Genomic DNA, 23,524 nt, shown 5'->3' with positions numbered 1-23,524 from the left:
TTTTTTTTTCAGGTGGAACTCCGCTTTAAATGCTTACTCAAGATGGCCACGGTCAGACATGCTTGGGGGGGTGCTTTTTAAAATGATTTCTCACTAAAATAAAGCACATAGACATGGATGGATGGGTGAGTTTGCTTTGAATATTACAAATGAATGAATATTATAAATGAATGAAATAGAATTTTTGGTTTTGGGTTCTCAGATGCAGTGCAGCTCCACTTTAAAATGAACACTGAGCTGCACATGCGTGGAAGTTACGTCATCACAGCAAAGCCAATCAAAATGGCTGGAGATCCTGAGCCAGCGAGAAGATGGCTCAGGATCTCCAGTTGTCACATGCCTGACGAAGGGGTCCTTTGTGGCCCTGAAACATTGCCATCTCCTGCAGTGACAAGATCACTTTGAATACAATCTTTGGACATTATTTGAAGATCTATGGTGTGCTGGCACATATGTCGGCGAGGGAGCTTGTGGATGTCGCATTGCTGAAGGGGAGGTGTGTATTGTTCCGCTTTGAATTACATAATGTAGCGTAACGAGTAGTGTCATCGGAAGAAACAATTGCTGTGTCTGGAAATGACACAATCTGTTTAAAATGATCTGGTATTCATCCGTAGCACAGCAATAGTGATGCACATTCGGTAAACTGCCGCTTAGCTGCTATATAGAGAATGCACAGGGCTGCGATCATGCAGCAGACCAGCCCAGTAGGCCTGACCTGTCAAGGTGCTGGAGACGAGTGTGCAGTGTGCCGTTTGTTGGTCTCCATAGTTACAGCTGTGTTCAAACACTGTTCCCAGCTACAGACAGAGGCACATGACAAGTGGACGTCTCTGACAGCCTGCGATCTGGAAAGTCTGGTAGGTTTCCACTACATAGATTTCACTGCAGACACGCTGCAGCCTTTGGGCATATTATGATCAGAAAATATCAAAAGATTTTTACTGCAAAATCCCATACATTTCATTTTGTATTCAGTCTAATGTGATTGTTGACAGCATAGGTTTATATCGGTATGTCAGTGTAACATCCCTCACGGAAGAGAAATATATTTCCAATATATTTAGAAAAAAAATGATCTATGTAACATATATTTACAATATATTGGCCTACGCTAATATATTTTAACATGTATTCTAAAAAATTTAAATATAAATATATTTTCTAAAGGCATATATTTAAAAATACATATTTTTAAATATATCCTTCAGATTTTTTTTTAACATATGAAAAAAGTCATTTTAACATATATTTTTACATATATTTGTAAATGCATTCCAAAAATGTTGATTAAATGCATTTTCAAAGATATTTGAAAATGTATTTTTAAAAATATTTTTCAGATATTTTTTAATATATAAAAAACGCATTTCAACATACAGTATATATATATATATATATATATATATATATATATATATATATATATTGTGAATATGGCCAACATTGTAGTATTTCAAATATATGTCAATATATTTGGGAAGAATATTTTTAAAATAATTTGTACTTCCACGTGGGATGTATTATTCATGAATTAGTCCTTGCTGTATATTGGTTTTAATCAAACAAGCAAGATTAATCAGATCTATCCATAGTAACCTAATGCCTATTAAAGCAGTGGTAAATTCTGTATTTGAAAGTTGTACCTGCAGGTAAGCCTGTAGTAAGCCTTACCTGTAGATACAGTGGATATCTCCCAAACTTGAGGTGTTTAGGTGATATTTACACGAGATGCAGCCAGCGATATCAGTGGCGCATGCACTCTGAAGGGACGGAATGCCCCTTCAGAGCTCTGTACCGTGGCCATGACTCCTGTGTGCATATGTGGGAGTGACATCATTGCGGCTCAGTCATTCAAACAACCGGAGCCCACACACCCAGAAGGAAGATCGGGTGAAGATGGAGGTCCTGTCACCTGTGACAGCATGCCGCTGGAGGGCTTCATTTTAAGGTAAGTATGCCATAATGTGCTAGTATTTTGATTGGTCAGCATCCTCACATGGATGCCGTGTAGCCTGTACTGTCATTGCTGCAATGAGAGGAGAGAAATCTGCAGGGATTTCAAATCCCCAGAACTGTGAAGAAACTTTCTCTCCTCTCCTTGCAGGGACGACAGTACTGGCTAGACAGCATCTGATTGGTCAGCACCATTCATGTTACAGTGCTGACAAATCAAAAGCCCTCTAGCCCGAACGGTTATCCCTGCAAGGAGAGGAGAGAAAGCGATGGGGATTTCTCCTCTCCTACCACTGAGAATATGGAGCATCTGCCACCATAGCAGGGGCGGAATGACCATTTGGAAACTCGGGCACTGCCCGAGGGCCCGGGGTCAGTAGGGGGCCCCATGAGATGCCCCTGGTACCTTTTTCATAGGCTTTTTTGAGTTTGCGCAAGGACACAGGGGCCCCATGATCCCCTATTACCCGGAGGCCCATGAGTTGTCAGTCCGCCCCTGCACCATAGTATACATCCCCATACACTATTTCATCCACTTTCCCACTCTCCACTGCAAGAAACCTCCCTGCACTGCTCCTGTGTGAACTATGACAAGCCTGGGTTTACACAGGAGCTGTATGGAAACCACATGCCATTTGGACAGGAAACACATTCCTGTTCAAATCGCATGCTATTTTTTGCGGTACAATTTCTAGCCATACATTTTGCATTGACGTAAATCACATTGCAAAGCATCGATAATCAGTATCACTGAATACTTGAGTATCGGTACTCATCGATAAAAGAAGGGTATCGGTACATCCCTAGTTGCAATGCATCACTCTGTTTGCTGTCCATTTAAATATGCCCCTTGTGTACAAGGCCTGAAGGTTACACCCCTGTGCAGACATTAACTGAAACAATGGCGCAAACTGCCCCTCAACCCCCTGAAAGTTTACTCAGGCTTTCAGTCCTGGCACAGTTCGATATGAACTTTTCATGTAGAACTAAATACTGCAGGTCAGAGTTCCAGGACTAGAGGCCCTCAATGAGATAAAAGATATTGCCAAGGGACAGGTTACTGCACATTCTGCATTAGTTACATAATTAATCAGCTTGAAAAAAAGATATAAGTCCATTAAGGTCAACCAATGAAAAAAAGAATTAATAAATGGAAAGCCTGCATATACAGGATCCTAAACTCACAGCCGATCCAGTGGAAGGCAAAAGAAACCTCATAAAGCATGGTCCAATTTACTACAACATGGAAAAAAATCCTTCCTGATCTAAAATATTCTGCGGATCAACAATCTGTGGTGTTATTACTTCTAAACATTGATGACTAAAGTTGGTATCAGATGGATTTAAATTCAAACAGTTCAGGAGGGACAAGCTGAATTTTGATCCATGTGTGGCTGTGTCTATTTGAAGAAGTTGATCATTAGATCGACTTTTGTCGAATGGGCTTGTTAGAAAATGTTTTTCATCAGCCACTATTCTGACAGCAGTGTTCTTCAGAGTCAGAATACAATGTCCCAGTGGGGGGAATCGTTCTGACCATTTCCCTTGTGTGGATGGAGTATTGCATTTGTATTTTTTCGTTTAGCCCATTGGCTGAATAAAGAAAAAAAAGAATCATCTATGGCCAGCGTTAGAATATCAGTGCATTTAGAAACACATCCACAACAAAGCTGGCTAGAACTATCTCCTGGGGAAGTATAGTCTACATTTTCACAGCTCTTACTGTGAAGAAGCCTTTCTGTATTGCTCACCTGAAGGAAGTGATACTTTATATTCAGTATGATGAAATGTTTCCTGAGCTGTGGGTATGTTTCAGTCAAGAAATGTCTGATTTTATAAAGAACATATTTATGCTTGATGCTCTTGACCTACTGAACCATCAGTCAACCTTTATGCCTTTGTAGAGGATATGCTACCGAGACCAAAATGCACATTTTGACAACTGATTGAACATCATATCATAAGCCTGGAAAAAGTGACAGTAAGTAATTTTGTCAATTTTAAACACAGCAAATACTTCCCCTTCCCTAAAGAAAACCTGAGACATGCAGTGATTATTTATCTGTTTCTGTATTTTTACTGACTCGATCAGTGTCCATATTCATTTTAGGGCCCTTTCACACAGGTGGACTGATCTTTTCTGCCTGTCCGTTTTTCAGATGGACCCAATTGGACCACCCATTTTTCTCTATGGGAAGGTGGATGCAAATGGACATGTGTATTTTCACACCTACCTGCATTTGATCCGCAAAAACAGATGAATGGAGATCCATTCCTCAATCCGTCTAGCGGATCAGATGACAGTTGGATGCAAACGGACAGGTGGTCCGTTTACATCCCACTGCTCCATAGAGAACAGCAGGCTGTGTTCGCTCTGTACAAGCGGAGTGGACATGGACCTGTCATCTGACTGCTCAGCGGGGATCAGTGGACAGATCCCCCGCTGAACAGGCCGATCCGATAAGTGGAGGCCACCTGCGTGTAAGGTCCCTAAGTGATAGTTTAATGCAAAATTCACTCTGGGCTCTGCTAGTGAGAAATGGGAAGCAAAAATGTCAAATGTTGATACAAACAGCAATAAAGAAACTTTTTTAAATTGAGTGGCAAAGTGCTAAATCCAGCAAAATGCTTTCATTGCCATCCGTGTCTTAGTTGTGGGAATTTGTACTGTTTGATTCTACTAGAGCTCAAAAGCAGCAGAATCCATGCAGGTCATGTAATGTAAGCTAATATGCTATTTCTGCTGTCAAAAGCCAATTTTAATTATTTGAATGATTTATCATTATAAGAAAATGTAATATACTGTATATCAAAAGCTTAAAGTTTTTTTTTTGGGTAGCAGAAAGAAGGGTCAAAGCCTCAGGTTTTCTTGTCAATGTCTCCAGTGGAGAGATTACTATCTCTATTTGTCCTGGCGACCACTGTCACTGAGACACAAAATGAAAAAAAAAACAAAAAGCCTCATAAGTTTGACTAGAGATAGCTTTCAGTACAAAATGTCTTTAAAATATATATACGAGGATCCTTGTAACCAGTGTTGAAAAAAAATATTGATCTATTAGTGATGCCCAGTATACAATATGGAGTTTAGGGCTTTATTCCTGTTGAAAAGCCTATTGCCATCCCTGGGTGCCAAGTAAGACAAACATTATCCAGACTCTGCTAGCCAAGGGGAAACAGTATTGGTCTCTTTCTGGTAGTCCTTTAGAGACTACAGTACAATTCCCAATGATTGGTAAGTCGGTGATGGGAAAGGAAGAAGGTGAGTACAAAGAGAGATCTACTGTTAGCATATACATAGCCAGCTGCACTATTATAGATTAGTGCGCTACCCCATCCTTTAAAGTGCAAGGTAGGATTCCATCAAATAATTTCACTTCTACTATGTTTTGATAAAACCTTTTGTTGACTAGATAAAAATGGATTCTGAAGAACGTTACATTGCAGCGCTAAAAGAAAAAGCCTGTGAATTGGTAGAAACCGCCATGAAAAATGCCCAGGATTGCCTCAGAACCCTACAAATATCACCAATGGAGGACACAGATAAAGGTAAGAGGACTCTTGTCTCAAGGCAATAAGAACATTGAGCCAAAAGTTCACACCAATGTGATTTGTCATGCGACTTGCGAGTCCAAAGTTGTATGACAAGTCATATCCCATATCTTTTAATGACCCCATTCTAAAAAGGTTTCTGCACTATTTTTGTGCAATTTCATTGCGACTTGCATTGACATCTATTATTGAAGTAGCAGAGTAGCAGCAAGTCACAATGAAGTCGCACGGCACAGTCAGACCTCAAAGTTGCACGATGCATTGATGTGAGCCAGGGCTGAGGCAGATTTACTATAAAATTGCAGCTCAATTATTCCCTTCTCTCTGCTGTTCAAAAATAGCAATTGTACTAATCCAAACAATGTGCTGCCCACATCTGAAAGAGATTCTGCCAAAAAACAAAACCTTCTGCTGGTATTAAGTATAGACAAATCTAATACCCTGCCATTACAGTCATGTTTGCTCATTCTGACAATGTTTCGGCTCATTCAGCCCCTTTTGTACCTCCTGTTCTTCTTATTCTATAGGCCATTAGAAATGCTCCCAGTTCTGTAGATAACGGGCTAGATATATTAAACCCTTTTTGATGTTCATGTCTCTTAGTGTTGGCTAAACCAGGGGTCTCCAAACTTTCGAAACATAGGGCCAGTTTTCTGTCCTTCAAACTTTAGGGGGCTAGACTGTGGTCAATAGGAGTAGAAAATGCCTTGGCATCAGTGGGAGTAAACAGTGCCATAGGCCTGGTGGTGAGTGAGAGTAAAAAAATTGCATAATTGGTGTTAGTGGGAGTAATGGTGCCCCATCATTGGTGTCAGTGGGAGAATAAGTTCCCTATTTCTGGTGTCAGTGGGAGGAATAGTAGCCCATTGTTGGTGTCAGTGGGAAGAATAGTGTTCCATCTTTTGTGTCAGTTGAAACAATATTGCCTCACATCAGTGGAAGGAATAGAGCCCCAAGGCCCGGATAAAGGCAAGCAAAGGACTGCATCCAGCCCGTGGGCCACAGTTTGGAGACCCCTGGGCTAAATTAAACAGTATTTGCAACTCTTTGTTTCAGAGCAGAAATACACAACGAAGAACATTCCATGGGTGCAGTGTAAGGATTTCACTGTGGATCTGGGGAAGAAACAAATTGAAGAATATGTTGCTGTAAGTTAATGGCATGGTGCACAGTAGGATGACCACACATAGAATTATTCGAACTAGATTAGATCTTTTGATATACTAGACATTTACAAAATTCCTCAGCTAGATACAACCCAACAAAAATACAATAAATGGAAAGCTAGAAATGTCTTTGTGTATCAATTTGCACTTTATAAGAACTGGAGCTACTTCTAAAAAATCCATTTAGCATCAGACCAGCTTTTAAAGTTTGAATCCGGTTGTTGCCTATGGGAAATAAATCCAGGTCCTAGTAAGAAAGACTCATATGCCTTACAACATGATTTAAATGCTGAAGGATCTTTTTTTCCCAACTGCCAGCAATATACATGAAACCCCAAAGCATGCAAGTGAAAGTTACAGTAAATAGTGCTAACATTATGCTGTTACATAGTTAGACATACACTCACCGGACACTTTATTAGGTATACCTTGCTAGTACCAGGTTGGACCCCCTTGTGCCTTCAGAACTGCCTGAATTCTTCATGGCATAGATAAAACAAGGTGTTGGGACATTCCTCAGAGATTTTAGTCAAACTGACATGAGTTACTGTGGCCTTTTTATAATTTCAAACCAGTCTGCCCATTCTCCTCTGACCTCTGACATAAACAAGGCATTGTCATCTACACAACTGCCGCTCACTGGATAGTTTCTCTTTTTCAGACCATTCTCTGTAAACACTAGAGATGGTTGTGCATGAAAATTCCAGTAGGTCAGCAGTTTTTTAAATACTCAGACCAACCCATCTGGCACCACCAACCATGCCATGTTCAAAGTCACTTAAATCCCCTTTCTTCCCCATTCTGATTCTCGGTTTGAACTTCAGCAATTCGTCTTCATCATGTCTAGATGACTAAATGCATTGAGTTGCTGTCATGTGATTGGCTGGTTAGCTGTTTTTGTTACCAAGCAATTGAACAGGTGTACCGAATAAAGTGGCCAGTGAGTATTGTTGGGTTGCAAAAAGGACACAAGTTCATAGTTCATGTGTTGTGAACCTTGACTACACTCTTGTCTAACACACAGACTTTTTTCATGTCCTATATAAGCTAAGGCTGCAAATCACCCCCTTACCTAACAGAAGCTCTAGGCTCCTGGGCCTTGGTGTTATTTTTACTACTTGGCCATAACTCAGAATGGGACCAATATGCAAGCAGTGCCTCAGCAGCCAATCAATAGTACTTCTAATAGTCATATGCTTCCAATTCCATGGTTGGAGTCGTAGATGGTTTACAAGCTTCACCAGATAGGTATTAAAAAGGGGGACCTTGGGATACACAAAAGGGTGAGATATAAGAAAGTGTCAGCAATAAGTTTAGGTCTGCTTTAAGTGACATCACAGGAGAGTGATCATGTTGCAGAGATATGTAGCATTATGGTTAGCTACAATAAATGTCTAAACATACAGGAATTGCTGGTAGGACATTAGGCATTAGTAGGACATTGGTTTGACACTGGTAGGCATTGATTAATATGAGAAGAAAGAAAATGGTGAAAGAGCTCTAAGACCTCGTGCAGATTGTAAGCTTAAAAAAGTTTTTCTCCTACAAGTTTACTGCATCAAAAATGCGGTAAAAAGCTGTGTTTTTGCATGGACATGAATGCAAGTTCAAGTGCGTTACTGTGCTTTCTCGCATCTGCCATTAATACAGTGTATTGGCTAGAATTCTGGCCATTAGAATGCATTAACCCAGGAATGTGTATTAATGTGCCTAGGGTTAACCAGCATTAATGTGTGTTGATGTGCATTAATGTGCTTTTGAGTGTTTTTTATGCATAAAAGCTTATCTCCAGAATGCACAAGTGATGTTTTTTTTCTGCCCGTAAACTCCCCTTCCACCATACTCTAGAAAACGCCTATAGTATTCATGGACACATAGGTTAACACAGAGGGGAGTTCACATGCAGCGATAAAAAAAAAAAAAGCTCAAACACTCAAAGAATCAACTTTTTTGAGCTGCAGTGTGCATGAGGTCTTACATAGCCACTTATTCGATTATTATATTTATTTCTGACAAGGGTGCTTTACAACATCCCCAGATAAGACTTTTTTAAACTTTTTTCTGACCTCTGGAACGGATTTATTGGTTTTCAATGCATTCCTATGGTAAAGCGCGTTTCGGTTTACAAATTTTTCGCAATACGAAACTTCCCGGAGAAAGCTTTAAATTCGTAAACCGAGGTACACCTGTTTATGCCATTATGTTGTCACTATGATGGGGTCTGATGCCAGTGACACAGCACAATCTAGCCCCTCATATCCACATTGTGTATACTACTTATACATTAATGCCATTATGTCATAAATTGAGTATAAATCAAAGGCTTACTGGATAAGTATGATAACTGGGCAGCACATGTTCTCCCTGTGCCTGTGTGGGTTTCCTCCAGGTACTCTGGTTTCCTCCCACACTCCAAAGACATGCTGGTAGGTTAATTGGATCCTGTCTAAATTGGCCATAGTATGTGTATATATGAATGTGAGTTAGGGACCTTAGATTGGTACACCCCTTGAGGGTTAGGGACTGATGTGAATGTACAATATATATGTAAAAGCGCTGTGTAAATTGATGGCACTATATAAGTACCTGAAATAAATAACTAAAGCATTGTTTTACTTGTCTTGAACAGACTTGGGAATTCCATGAGAGCTGGCTGTATTGTACAGATTTTCTGAAAGAAGAGGAGATGGAGTTTTGTAAGCTCTTCCACTACAGAATGAGATGGAGCATCCCAACCTGCAGGAAACCAATTCCTAGAGCAACCGCCTGTGTCTATTTCACAATAAAGATCTCCAAAATTAAACCACCAGTGAGTACAGTATACCTCCCTATTATGTCCATATTCTGTAACTTATATAAATATTTATTGCATAAGAAAGATTCTTCAACTAAGCTTTTGCTCAGTAAGTATGGCAATTGTTGGGATGTAATGGGTTGTAAACTAAAACCCCTAGAGCAGGTGGATCAAATGTATGAGGAATGTCCCCCATGGGGTCATGCGGAGATCAGTGACCTGTGTCATGTCTCCTATACCTTGGAATATGATTGCAGTACACAAATGCAAGGACCATGTGCACTGTAATGTTGAGACAGTCACCCGAGTTCTCTGAGTGATTACATTGAGGGAAGGAGGGGCTGGGAGCGCCGGCAGGAGCCCCAAGCAGTGCCGGATTGGGGCTACTCTGTGCAATACCATTGCACAGAGCATGTAAGCATTTTAATCTGAACCTTTACAAATGCATTAATAAATAACTTTTTGTGTGAATAAGGCCTTAGAGCTTATTGACATGAGCACTGTGGCCTGTACAGTGTAAATCTGACATATGACATATTTACCGGTCCCTTCCATGCTCTTCTTCCTGAAAACAGCAGGAGATGAAAGAAGCCAGCAGTGTTCCAGCGTGGGGGCACGGGCAGCCAGGGGTCAGAGAATGTGCACCGAGGGTGACCAGTGCAGCAGGGAGGGGGAATTATTTATTTCAGGTACTTATATAGCACCATCAATTTACACAGCAGTTTACATACATATATTGTACATTCATATCAATCCCTAACCCTCAAGGGGCGTACAATCTAAGGTCCATAACTTACATACACTTACCAGGGCCAATCCATGTCTTTGGAGTGTGGGAGGAAACCAGAGTACCCAGAGGAAACCCACACAAGCACAGGGAGAACATGCAAACTCCAGGCAGGTGGTGCTGTGGTTGGGATTTGAACCAACAACCCCAATGTTGCTTGGCGGAAGTGCTAACCATTTAGCCACTGTAGTGCCCGGTGCAGTGGGAGGGCAATTACAGGAACCGATCCCATGTGTGTCTCTCACTATAGCAGCTGAAAGCCAGAGGGAAGGAAAGGAGGAAAAAACGGCTTTCAGCTGTTGCAGGGAGAGGCACACAGGGGACTGGTTCCTGTTCTGTTCCTGCTCTGCCACAATTACAGGAACCGATCTCTTGTGTGTCTCTCCCTACAGCAGCTGAAAGCCGGCGGAAAGAAAAGAAGGAAAAAACGGCTTTCAACTGTTGCAGGGAGAGGCACACAGGGGACTGGTTCCTGTATTTGCCCTCCCGGTGCATTGATCACTTTCTCCTGCTCACATCTGATTCTTCTGCTGCCTGGGCCCCCCTGCTGGACCAGGCCCAGTAGAGGACTGGTACTACCCCCTTATCAGTGACCCTGCATGCAAATACAAAGTCTAATAAAAATCAGTGAGTAGTCCCACTTTAAAATACAGCGGTATGTTAAGAGAGTAATAAAGAGGAAAGAGAAATACCTCAATATTTCCAAGTATAGGGAGCATACAAATCTCTCTTTCTCGTTTTCTTGTTAGTATATTTTATACTGTGGAATTTTCTAAGAGCTAATTTACTATTGCTATATGTAAGAACAAATATTTCACATTTCTATATCTAAAATGGTCAATTTTCATGTACCTTTCCAGGGATGTTAAAATAGTATATGCTCTGCCACAAATACAAAATCTGTAGGGGAGCAGTTTATGAAACATATAAAAGCTATTTAAACAATATGTTTTTCAATTGATTGGCCTAACCATGATATATATATTTTTTTCAGACTTTGCCAGTGGAAGTATTCTTTGTATTTGAATCAAACAGGCTTGTACACAGGTATGAAATCCCTTGGTATAAATGGAGTATCTAGTCAATTTACCAGCTGGATGATTGTGCTGGAAGCAGTAAGAGATTAGGACAGTGATATAGCCCAGTGGGCGAGAACTTGAGTCATTGAATTGTCAGTTGAACTTTCAGTGTTGGGTGCATGCCAGAGACTTTAATTATTAATGCGATTCTTGTATCCATTTGGGATGTTAAATTCAGAGGTATATTTAATGAGTATCCCAGGATGAGCGAGTGAGAAATGATGAACAAGGGCTCTCTGTTTGCTGTTGCCTAAGAATGGTCATTTTGGATGTGAAGTCCACGGGCTTTGGGCAAAATGCAGCTTGTTTTTAACAAAAGATGTTTTGAAGGTCATTCATAATTCATTGTAGGTAAATTTGACCTTCTTCTAGCTGCTTTTGCATTGCCATGGACTCGTATAGTGGGGGAAGCAGTCTTGACACCAAAAAAATCCTCAATTAAAAAAGACAGCACACCATTGTGCAATTGGATGGTGTTTACTGTAATCCAATAAAAAAAACCCTTCTGGGACATGTAGGTCTTCTTTACCAAGGTGACAAGATATAGTACGTCCTCAGAACATCGTTTTTATTGGATTATAGTAACCACGCTACCGGGGCGGACTGACCATTTGGAAACTCGGGCACTGCCCGAGGGCCCGAGGTCAGTAGGGAGCCCCATGAGTTGCCCCTGGTACCTTTTTCATAGGCTTTTTAGAGTTTGGGCAAGGACACAGGGGCCCCATGATCCCCTATTGCCCGGGGGCCCCATGAGTTGTCAGTCCGCCCCTGCACCATAGTATACATCCCCATACACTAATTCATCCACTTTCCCACTCTCCACTGCAAGAAACCTCCCTGCAATAGTGTGTTGTTTTTAATTAGTATTATAGTTTCATAAATGGGGCCATCATAGGCCACACACCACTTTGGCGGTTGCACATAGTGTGGCAAAGGTCAATCATGAACCAAACCATCCCACTTTGTACATACTTCAGAATGTCCCATTTTGTAAACTGTGCAGTACATTATTATTATACAGGATTTATATAGCACCAACAGTTTGCTCAGCGCTTTACAATATAACGGGAGACAATACAGCAACAATACAGTTCAATACAAGAGGGTTAGGAGGGCCCTGCCCCTCGGAGCTTACAATCTACATTGCACACACAACCTTGGCTCCCCTTTGAATTCTGTGTTGTACCTTGGATACTCCTCACTACATCTAGCTATTAATAGACAGAACCTATTTGTGCCACTAGAACTTCCTAAAAGCACTCTGTTGGACAGATGAGGTCATTTTTGATACTTTCATATATTCTTTCCACTTGTATGTGCTCTTCCTATAGCTAGAATTAACACACTCTGTTACGAGGGTTTAATGTACCTTTAGGTCAGGGGTTCTCAATCCGTGGCCCTCAGAACCCTCTGATGTGGCCCTCGACCTCATACTGAATGCAGGAGTTTTGGTGCGCTTTCAGAAAGTGCACCACACCCGCAAGATATAATAGAACTCTATGCCAAAGTGCAGCTAACCCGCCGTAAAGCCGCAGAGGCACCAAGCTGCCTGCAGTGCGAGTAAACTGCAGCGCATCAGTGAGAAAGAAGCTTTAAAGGGGGCTCAGTGCAGTAAGGACTTGTTTACGTTTGCAGTTTGGGGGGCACTAAAACCCCATAGCTGAGATGTATTTTAACCCTTTTGCTGCCAGGGCCGTTTTTGCATTTTTATAGCACGTGTTTAAAAAAATCATTTTAGGCCTGAAGATTACACAAAACCCCCAAAACATTACATATTTTCTGAAAGCAGATGCCCTAGAATAAAGCAGTGGTAGTTCCAATTTTTTATGTCACACAATATTATTGAAAAGGTCTAGGAAATGAAAATTTTAGGAAAAAACACACTAAAGTAAATTTTAGGGCAAACAAATGCAATAAATGACCCACATTTTTGGTAAAATATAAAATAGAAGGTTGCTCTGAGTAAATAGGTACCCAACATGCCAAACCTTGTGCCATACCCTATATTTTCTATAGGCGATGCTTTAAAAGCCCCTATAGGTCATCAGTTTAGCGTTACGGAGGAGGTCTTGTGCTAGAATTATTGCTCTCACTCCCACGTGCATGGCGATATTTAATATGTGTATCGCAATCAACATTTCCATGTGTAGGCGCTCTGATGTATGTGTTTACATTTGTACATGCGTATATGGGGGGGGTGGGGGCAAAATTTTCTTTGGGGGGGGGGTGTTATGTGCTTGGGTATAACTTTATTGTTATGCAAATCAGAATTTTTTTTAGGTGAGATATATATCAAGACATATTGAGACATGCAGGGTCTAAAAGACCCTGAATGTTTCCTCTGACCTCTACTCAACGTATTGCAATGCAGACTACATTGCTTCTGGGCTGTGCTAGCCAAGAGAGTGACAGCAGCGACCTGGAAGTGAAGTCACACACGTCGCCTCCGGGTCACAGAAAAAGGGAGAGGAGAGCGGACATTCCTCCGCTCTCCTTTCTCCCCTATATCTACTGAGACCTGGCATGGCACTCCCTAGGCCTGCAGATGGGCCCCATCATTGGTATCAAGTGGGGCCTGGATACATGCGGGAGCGCGTGCGCAGGAGGAGACCAGTAACAGGGGCTGTGGAAGCGATTGGGTGGCAACGCAGCCGTCTGACTTCATCCATCTGACAGGCAGCATCTGTATGTATGGGTCTGGTGGCGAAAGGGTTATTCACACACACCCCAAACCTCTGATGTAGCAATCGGTGACCCCACCCCTTGCTCCAAGGGGTCCATGCGGCCTACCCAGGGGCGGACTGACCATTTGGAAACTCGGGCACTGCCCGAGGGCCCGGGGTTAGTAGGGGGCCCCATGAGATGCCCCTGGTACCTTTTTCATAGGCTTTTTTGAGTTTGGGCAAGGACACAGGGGCCCCATGATCCCCTATTGCCCGGGGGCCCCATGAGTTGTCAGTCCGCCCCTGGGCCTACCTGTCACATTCTGTTTTACACTTGGACAGGAGGGGTAAAATATACAGGAACCGATCCTCTCCATTTTCCTCCTGCAACTGCTGAAAGCAAAATTCTCCTTCTCTATTTCCAACAGCATTCAGTGGCTGCAGGAGGAAAGTTCATTATGCTATTCAAAATAAAACACTCAAAATGCTGAACCATTTCATTTTATTGTGGCCCGCGACCAGTTACCAAATCACTTAGGTGGCCCTCGCTCTTTACAAGGTTGAGCAACTCCGCTTTAGGTGAAGCTGTCAGCTATGTTATTGTGGTTGTAAAGGGTGAGGGTTTTTTTTTCTTCAATCAACTTTGGGTGCAGGAGCCAACATCTTCAGTAAGAGACCTGGAAATTAAGCCTTGTGGCTTCACAGCCGATTGCCTACTGCGCATGCGCGATGCGTGCTGCATCTTGTGAATGGTCCCGCACTCTTCTTAGACCTATGATGTGTCCAAGAAGGCTGTGGGGAAAGGAAGGAAGGGGGGGGGATTCTTGCACAGATCACTGTGAAGTTCTGCTTTAACACACTGCATACAAAACAGTATTTATTATGGATTTACATTTTTGAGTTTGTATTGGTGTTTATTTAGAAACTCACAGCTGCTCCTCCTTGTTTTTGTATCTAGGGCTGGTTCACACTAGAAAGCATGTATTCCAGTTTTGACAGCCCATTCATTTCAGCGGTCTGCCAAACATACTGAAATGTGGAAAAAGTAATGCAAGCGCTTTACCAAACCACATGATACTGCGCAGGGGCGGACTGACAACTCATGGGGCCCCCGGGCAATAGGGGATCATGGGGCCCCTGTGCCCTTGCCCAAACTCAAAAAAAGTCTATGAAAAAGGTACCAGGGGCATCTCATGGGGCCCCCTACTAACCCCGGCCCTCAGGCAGTGCCCGAGTTTCCAAATGGTCAGTCCGCCCCTTATACTGCGGTACCATGTGGTTTGGTGGCCACAAATGCGCTGTGCTTGGGTTGCCATTAATATTTAATGGCACTGCGTGCATCTTGCAAGGGCAGCGTGTTCACATGCACTGCGGGAAAGCACTTTTCGAGCACCACGTTCTAGTGTGAATTTACTTATAACCTAGGAAAAACAAACACAGGTCACACATGGCTTTATGAAAAGATTCACTTGTCTTTCTTCCACAGGCCAGGACAGACAAGATTCAGAGAAAAATGGCTGAAAGACATCATTGAGAGCAAAATTATAATGATGGACAGTATTACATTTTAACTAGTTTTATACTGCTCTCTATAGAGAGAATGCTTTCATGTCAATGCTGCAAAAAATAAATAAAACTTGTTATAAAGAAATAAGAAAATAAAAGACATATTTCCCCATGGAAAGAGTGTTATTTGCAATGATTATTTACTACAACACTGTAGACCAGGGCTCAAAACTTTTCAAAGGGTTAGTTTACTGTCCTTCAGGGTTTAGGGGGCTGAACTGTGGCTAGTGGGGGGTAGAAAATGTTCCAGGGCTCGCATCAGTGAGAATAAACATTGTCTCAGGGTTGGTGATCAGGAGGAGGAAGAATAGTGCCCAATTATTGACATTAGTGGGAAAAATAGTACCCCATCATTGGTATCAGTGGGAGGTATAGTACCCCATCATTAGTGTCAATTGGAGGAATAGTGCCCCATCATTGGTGTCAATGGGAGGAATAATGCCCCATCAGTGGTGTCAATTGAAGGAATAGTGCCCCATCATTGGTATCAATTGGAGGAATAATGCCCCATCATTGGTATCAGTGGAAGGTATGGTGCCCCATGGTTGGTGTCAGTGGGAGAAATAATGCCCCATCATTGATACTACTGTGAGGAATAGTGACCCAACATTGATACTACTGTAATATTGCCCAACCATTGATACTAGTGTGAGGAATAGTACCCCATCATTGGTATCAGTGGGAGGTATAACACCCCATCATTGGTGTCAGTGGGAATTATAGTACCCCATCATTGGTATCAGTGGGAGGAATAGTACCCCATCATTGGTATCAGCGGGAGGAATAGTACCCCATCATTGGTATCAATGGAAGTTATACTACCCCATTGTTGGTGTCAGTGGGAGCAATAGTGCCCCAGCATTAGTGTCACTGGCAGGAATAATGCCCTACTGTTGGCGTCAGTGGAAGGAATAGTGCCTCATATCATTGAGAGAAATAGTGCCCCAAGGGCCGGTTAAAGGCTAGAAAAGGGCCACAGTTTGGAGACCACTGCTGTAGACAGTCAGTATTTGTAGATATTCAGTTACAAAAGAAATGACTTCACAATGCTTATTGAACCCTTTGTTCACCTGAAAGAACTGGTTGTATTGCTGAAATTATCTAAAATCTCTGTTCCATCTTTATTCTACACTGGAAAAATGGCAAGACTGGATTTCTATGTATGTTCTTACTTTAAACACAAACAAGAGCAATTATTGAATGGATTTATCAGTTCCTCCATTGTATAGAATAATAATATATTGGATGTTAGCGCTGAACTCCAGGAAAATCAAATATTGTCTAAATACAAGAGCCTTTTTTTTCTTGAATCTTAGTAAGATTTGTGTATTTCTTCCAGATATCTGCAGTAATCCAGTGTAAAACTTTGCCTCTGTGCAGGAGCTTCCTGTAATAAAGATTGGACACTGCTGCTCACTATACTTGTGCAGGCTGACTTTTTTGTCTCCATCCCCTCCTGTAGTTTAAAGCAGAACTCCAGGCAAAAACGTCTTACATGTCCTTGCTTCTGATTTCCTACCTTCACTGAATGTGTCATCCATCTTCTGGTTCACTCAGTCTTCACATTTTGAAGGTTCCGTGGGTCTGTTTTATGAACTCTGATCTTAGTTCTTTCCATAGATTTTCTGTTGGATTCAAGTCAGCTGATTGGCTGGGCCATTCTAGCGGCTTTATTTTCTTTCTTTCAAACCAATTGAGTTTCTTTGGCTTTGTGTTTGGGATCATTGTCTTGCTGAAATGTCCACCCTTGTTTCATCTTCATCATCCTGGTAGATGGCAGCAGATTTTTATCAAGAATGTCTTGGAATATTCCTCCATTCATCCTTCCTTAAATGATATGAAGTTTGCCAGTACCGTATGCTGAAAAACAGTCCCACACCATGATGTTCCCACCTACAAACTTCACTGCTGTCTGACCAGACTATATTCTCCCAGTATTTCACAGGCTTGTCTAAATGTTGTGCAGAAAACTTTAAACAAGCTTCAATATGCTTTTTCTTCAGCAGTGGAGTCTTGTGTGGTGAGTGTGAAGGCCATGGCAGTTGAGTGCATTACTTATTGTTTTCTTTAAAACAATTTTTATAGGCCAGTAGTTGAGACCGAACCAGGTGATATTAATTTGCACTGATGAGGGGCAGGATTGCTTTCTAATTACTGATAGATTTCAGCTGGTATTGTGGCTTTCCATGCCTTTTGCCATGTGTTAAATACTTTTTACCTGTCATTCCATTTTACTACAGATAACTTAATTTCTGAACTTATTTGTTTTGGTTTCTTTGTATGTATGGGTTTGGCAGTTGCCAGGAGACTGGTACTTGCCTGACTGCATTGTGCCAAGTGTAAAGTTTGGTGAAGGGGGGATAATAGTATGGAGTTGTTCTTTCAGGGGTTGGGCTTGGCCCCTTAGTTCCAGTGAGGGACACTCTTAAGGTATCAGCATACCAAGATATTTTGAACAATTTCATGCTCCCAACTTTGTGGGAACAGTTTGAGGATGGCCCCTTCCTGTTCCAACATGACTGTGTGCCAGTGCACAAATCAAGGTCCATAAAAACATGGATGAGCGAGTTTGGGGTGGAGGAACTTGATTGGCTTGCACAGAGTCCTGAGTTCAAACTGATAGAGGTGAATTAGAGCAGAGACTGTGAGCCAGGCCTTCTCGTCCAACATGAGTGCCAGACCTCACAAATGCGCTGCTGGAAGAATAGTCAAACATTCCCATAGACACACTCCTAAACCTTGTGGACAGCCTTCCTAGAAGAGTTGAAGTTGATATAGCTGCAAAGGGCGGGCAAACTCAATATTGAAACCTATAGACTAAGACGCCTTTATAGTTCTTGTGATTGTAAAGGCAAGCATCCCAATACTTTTGGCAATATAGTGTATGTATATCACACTAAGAACAGAGGCAGATTAACAATACACACACAGCAGTGAGATAAGTATTGGTCTTTGCATGGAACAGCATATTCTAACCACACATAACCAAGAAGCATAAACTAAGGTCTGCGTCTATTTATGGCCTGTCAGAAAAATAAAGATACCATCTCAGTACCAAATGTCTTTTGTGTTCCATTTAGTTCAAATCTAGGTACCGTGTAGAGTGTCACATTATAAACACTGAAAAAGAGTGTGCATATTAAGGGATGCTGGAGCTAGATCAGGGATGGCCAACCACAGATGCCACAAGTTATGAAATTTATGGAGGGGGTGCCTCTATGCCAGTGCTTCTCAAATAGTGAGGCTCCGTCAAGGGGGGCGCGTTTGACCTCGGGGAACATACCGTATTTTCTGGCGTATAAGACGACTTTTTGACCCTTGAAAATCTCAAAAGTCGGGGGTCGTCTTATACGCTGGTATGTTAGGGTGGAACTTTTTAGGGGGGCGGCGCAGTGCCGCCGCCGCTCCCCCCCCTTCCGACAGAAGGGACACTAAGTACAGGGGTGGGCAGAGGGCTGCTGTTTCTTACCTGGCTCCCACGATGATCCATCCAGGAAGCGCTGCTCCTTCCGTCACTCCAGCCACTCCCTCACTCCTGCCGCTCGGCTCCGCCTCCTCACCAGTGATTGGCCGCCAGAACTGTAGCTCAGGAAAGGTACACAGGCGGACAATCACGGGTGAGGAGGCGGAGCGGACCCACGAAAATCGAGTGAGGGAAAAGCCGGTAAGTATGCAGTGCAGAGGTGCTGCTGCAAAAATACTATTTACAGTCGCGCGGGGGGCGCAAAATGTTTTCTTCTTCCTAGGGGGGGCATGACAGAAAATAATTGAGAAGCACTGCTCTATGCTAATAGATATATCACTCCCTCAATAAAATTGTGTTAACTTGGGTTCGCCATTCCTCAAGGGTGGGAAGGTGTGGGGATAAACAATTCAGCGCTATAAGGTTTTTGGCAAAAAAAGAAGTCAGTGAGGCTCTAATTACCAAAGATATCAAGAACACACACTTTGGGGTCTATAGCAATCTGTATCTGAAAAACTCTGTTAACAGTATCTATGATCGTTCTCCAATACCAAACCAATTTAGGGCAATTCCAAAGCATATAGATTTAGTCTGCAGATTTCCTGACACCGAAGACCATCAGGGCTATGTCTCCTACACCACTGGAAAAGTTTAGTTGGTGTTCAGTAAGTTCCGTGCTATATAAAAAGTTGAGATAATCTCTGGATGGGCGACAGAGACACCAGTAAAATGTGTTCCAAGATATTTATCCACACATTGTCTGTCAAGGCACCTTTGTATGTCTGTCTTCCAACCTGCTCTGCCTAGAATAAGAAGGTCTGCTTGTTACGCAGACAGGAGTGAGAAATACATTCTAAAGATGAGACCCTTTTTTTTTTGTCACGTCAACTATAAGATCAGTAAGTAAGGTCACTTTGGCTTGGGTTGTTAGTGTGTGCTGTTGTAAGTTTTGAAAGTAACTATAATTTGAGATCGGGTATTCTGCTGGTATATTCTGGAATGATCTGGAGATGTCTTAGGAATTAGTTGGTGGACGTACTGCATTCCTGCCTGGAACCAGGAGTCAAATCCCTCCAATTTAGTCAACTCTTCCAAGTGGGAGTTATCACATAATGGGGAAAACAAAAACTGTCTGCCTCCAATTATGCAGCTAGGGAATATTTATCCACCCTAGCCAGTAGTACAGATTGTATGGAATCTTTCCAATTAATTGTTCCTCAGCCAGCAAAATGCTGAAGTTGAACAGCCAGAAAGTATAGTTTAGCATTAGCCAAGCCAGGCATCCCCCATCTTTTTGCAACTGTAGGATAGAGTTTTATCCCTTCCAAAAGAGTATCCAGAAGAGAAAATCTTTTTTTAAAACCATGACTGAGTGATCCATACTGCTAAATTGTAGAGCACATATAAAATGTGGGGGACCCAGATCATTTTAACCAGATTTGCTCTGCCCACCACTAATAAAAAGTTTGTTCCTACTTTTCCATTTGAATTCATACAAGATGGGAGACAAATTGTGCTGAAGGTATTTCTCTATTTTGGGATGTACTACTATATTCAGGTATTTAAAAGAGTGCACCACCCTAATTTGATTTGCACATGGCAGTAGGCTTGTATTTTGAAAATCAAGGGGAAGCAGCACTTATTTATCCCAGTTTATAACAAATCCGGAACATGAACCAAATTCTTGTACTAGGGCACCAGTGACTTAGGTTGTATCACCTAAATATTTCAGTGCACCATCTACATAAAGCGAGATTTTTTTCCTCAATATTCCCCCTTTGAAAACCCCGAATGAAGTGGGAGTGCCTAACTGAGCCGCCAAGCAAAAGGGAAAGACGAAAGAGGATGCTTCTGCCTTGTGCCTCAGCAAAAAGGAGTAGGTGCTGTCATTGACCTGTATACATGCTCTCGGGGCAGAGTAGAGCAACTGAACCGGATATCGTATGTACTCTCCAGTGCCTCAGGATATGAACAGCAAAAACCAAAGGAAATGCTTCAGGGGTGCAGCCCTCCTCAGACGGGGAAATCAGCCACTGGATAAAGAGAGAACAGGTCGCACACACACCTAGTGCATTATCCAAGGTTTATTGTACGGAGTTTTATGTTTTTATTTTTCAGTCCTTACAATAAACCTTGGATAATGCAGTAGGTGTGTGCGCCACCTTTTTTCTCTTTATAGAGTAGAGCAACTGTACCCATTTGATAAAATCCACGCCCAAGTCAAAAAAGGTGCATCACCTCCCACAGATAAGGCCATTCTACACTGCTGAATGTCGTAGTGGCTTCCAACAATAGAATCACCCTATTGCCCATTATCTGAGGGCAGTTGCAAGTTCAGAAAAAGCCTTTGCAAATTAATGGAAGTAGATCATGTAGGGATAAACCATTACTGGTCTGTGTAAACAAATTTCTTCATTAGTGGGCCTAGCCTATTAACTAGCACTTTTACATGTGAAACAAGTAAGGAGATTGGATGGTACGAGGCTGGGTGAAGCAGGTCTTTCCCTTCCTTGGGCAGGACTATTATGCTAGCATCATTCGTAGATTTAGGATGAGAGTTCCGCTGGAACCTCCAGCAACTCCAGCAGCAATATGTATCCTTATAAATTATAGGCAAGTGTACAAATCAAACACACACGTTCCTGCGTTAAAAATGGCTGTGTGTATAAGTGGGGGTTGGAACCGACCAGAATCAGCAGGGGAGAATGTCACCAACATACCAAGGATCACCAATATGGGTCCAAAACTTGTAATGAACGATCACATAGCTACAGTAAGACGTTTCGGAGTCTCGCAGGACCCCTTCATCAGGCATGGGACCATAAATTATAAGGACACAAATTATAAAATTCATCCGGGAGACTGCCAATACGCGGAGCTTTGAAATGGGAAATTCTCGCTACAGCCTCAGTAAGTTCCTCGAGGGTCAAAGGGATGTTCAGCTTTAACTTGTCCCTAGCAGATAAGCACGGTAATTGTGGACAAGCTAGAAAAGATAACAAATGCTCAGGGGAATAGTTGGTTTTAGAAAGGTACAAGTCCTGATAAAACATTCAGAGAGAGTCAACAATGACATTATGAGTAATGTCACCTGTACTGATGTTCAACACTCCCACATACATTTGTGGGTTTTGGGAATTCACTACAACTGCTAGTAAGTGGCCTGTTCTTTCCCCTTCCTCCAAGTACTGACATTGTACAGTAAATGTCTTAGATTCTGCTTTATAGAGGGCCGTTTGTTGAGTAACTGGGCATCTTTTCACCGTCTCAGTCGGTCAGGGATCAGTCTTGTAAATACTGCAGCTGCAGGGTATGTACTTTCTCAGTTAAAATGTGTTCTCATTGCTGTATGGACCACTTAAAACTGCTAATGGCCTTAATTAACAGCCCCCGTAGATACGCCTTCATCACACCCCAGACCAAAAGGGTCGAGGAGGATGATTTGTTTATCCGAAAGAATTCCACAATGGAATACAGTGGTACATGGTATACAACTAGTCTCTCTGATGCCCTAGCCCAGTCATGGGCAAACTACGGCCCGGCGGACCTTTTAATCTGGCCCGCGGAGCTAGGCTCCTCTCACAGTCCGCCCTGAAGACCGGTGTAGCATAAAAATCTGTCTCCTATCAGGATCTGTCCTCCTTGACGTATCTGCGCATGTGCCGCAGATCGCCGATCGGCTGCTAATGCCTGAAACTGGCACATGCGCAGATACGTCGAGGGGGACAGATCCTCATAGGAGACAGATTTTCATGCTACACCGGAACGGCGCGGGAACACGGCGAGAGGAACGCGCGGAGCAAAGGTAAGTGAATTGACACAGGGGGGACTTAATATGGGGGATGAATTAATATGGGGAATTAATTACTATATGGGGGATGAATTACTATGGGGGATGAATTACTATATGGGGGATGAATTACTATATGGGGGATGAATTACTATATGGGGGATTAATTACTATGCTTACTATGGGGGAATATTACTATACTTACTATGGATGACACATACACATCATTCACCTACTCTTGGTCCGGCCCCCGGGTCCAATATATGAACCCATTGCGGCCCTCAAGTCAAAACGTTTGCCCACCCCTGCCCTAGCCTCTCCAGAGGTTAGTGATCAGAGAGGCAGGCCCTCTTGAACAGTGAGATTAATACTTACTGTAAGGGAGCATTGAATCTGTTCCCAGTGCCAGGTCTATGCAGGAGAGGAAAGATGAGTGTTAGAACAGCACAAATATTGACAAGAAGAGAGATGTTGTATTCTACAAATGTCGATCAGTCCCATCTCACATAGCTGGAAAGGAGTCTCATTAGGAGGACTGGTGGTATGTCTATCCATCGACAGGTCAAGGACTGTATTAAAGTTCCCCACTGGCAAGAAAGGAACATTCAAGTGCCATTCCGGAAATTAGCCTGAATCTTCAGTACTTCTGTTATAGAGGGGGAATGTAAATAAAGCCTATTACACACTGAAGAGAATCAACAGTGAACA

At 42.4% G+C, this 23,524-nt stretch overlaps 1 protein-coding gene across 2 annotated transcripts; it reads left to right on the top strand.

Annotated features, from left to right (window-relative positions):
• Window positions 1–273: 273 nt before the first annotated feature.
• On the top strand, window positions 274–15,681 carry AKAP14 (A-kinase anchoring protein 14). 2 transcript variants are annotated; one of them, XM_089684893.1, is made up of 7 exons: window positions 274–496; window positions 3,861–3,937; window positions 5,370–5,505; window positions 6,565–6,656; window positions 9,304–9,483; window positions 11,250–11,302; window positions 15,484–15,681. In XM_089684893.1, the coding sequence occupies exons 3-7, from the start codon at window positions 5,376–5,378 to the stop codon at window positions 15,566–15,568; spliced, it is 540 nt and encodes a 179-aa protein (XP_089541019.1). In that variant the 5' UTR covers window positions 274–496; window positions 3,861–3,937; window positions 5,370–5,375; the 3' UTR covers window positions 15,569–15,681. The 2 variants fall into 2 exon arrangements, with proteins under 2 accessions (XP_089541019.1, XP_089541018.1); XM_089684892.1 differs by lacking the exon at window positions 274–496 and adding an exon at window positions 555–860.
• Window positions 15,682–23,524: the final 7,843 nt, after the last annotated feature.

Source organism: Staurois parvus, unplaced genomic scaffold, assembly GCF_062004578.1.
Source record: "Staurois parvus isolate SC_StPar_1 unplaced genomic scaffold, SC_StPar_1.0 ptg000361l, whole genome shotgun sequence".
NCBI lineage: Eukaryota > Metazoa > Chordata > Amphibia > Anura > Ranidae > Staurois > Staurois parvus.
Note: the sequence above shows the minus strand (reverse complement) of the source record. Positions and strands in the feature narration are given on the sequence as shown.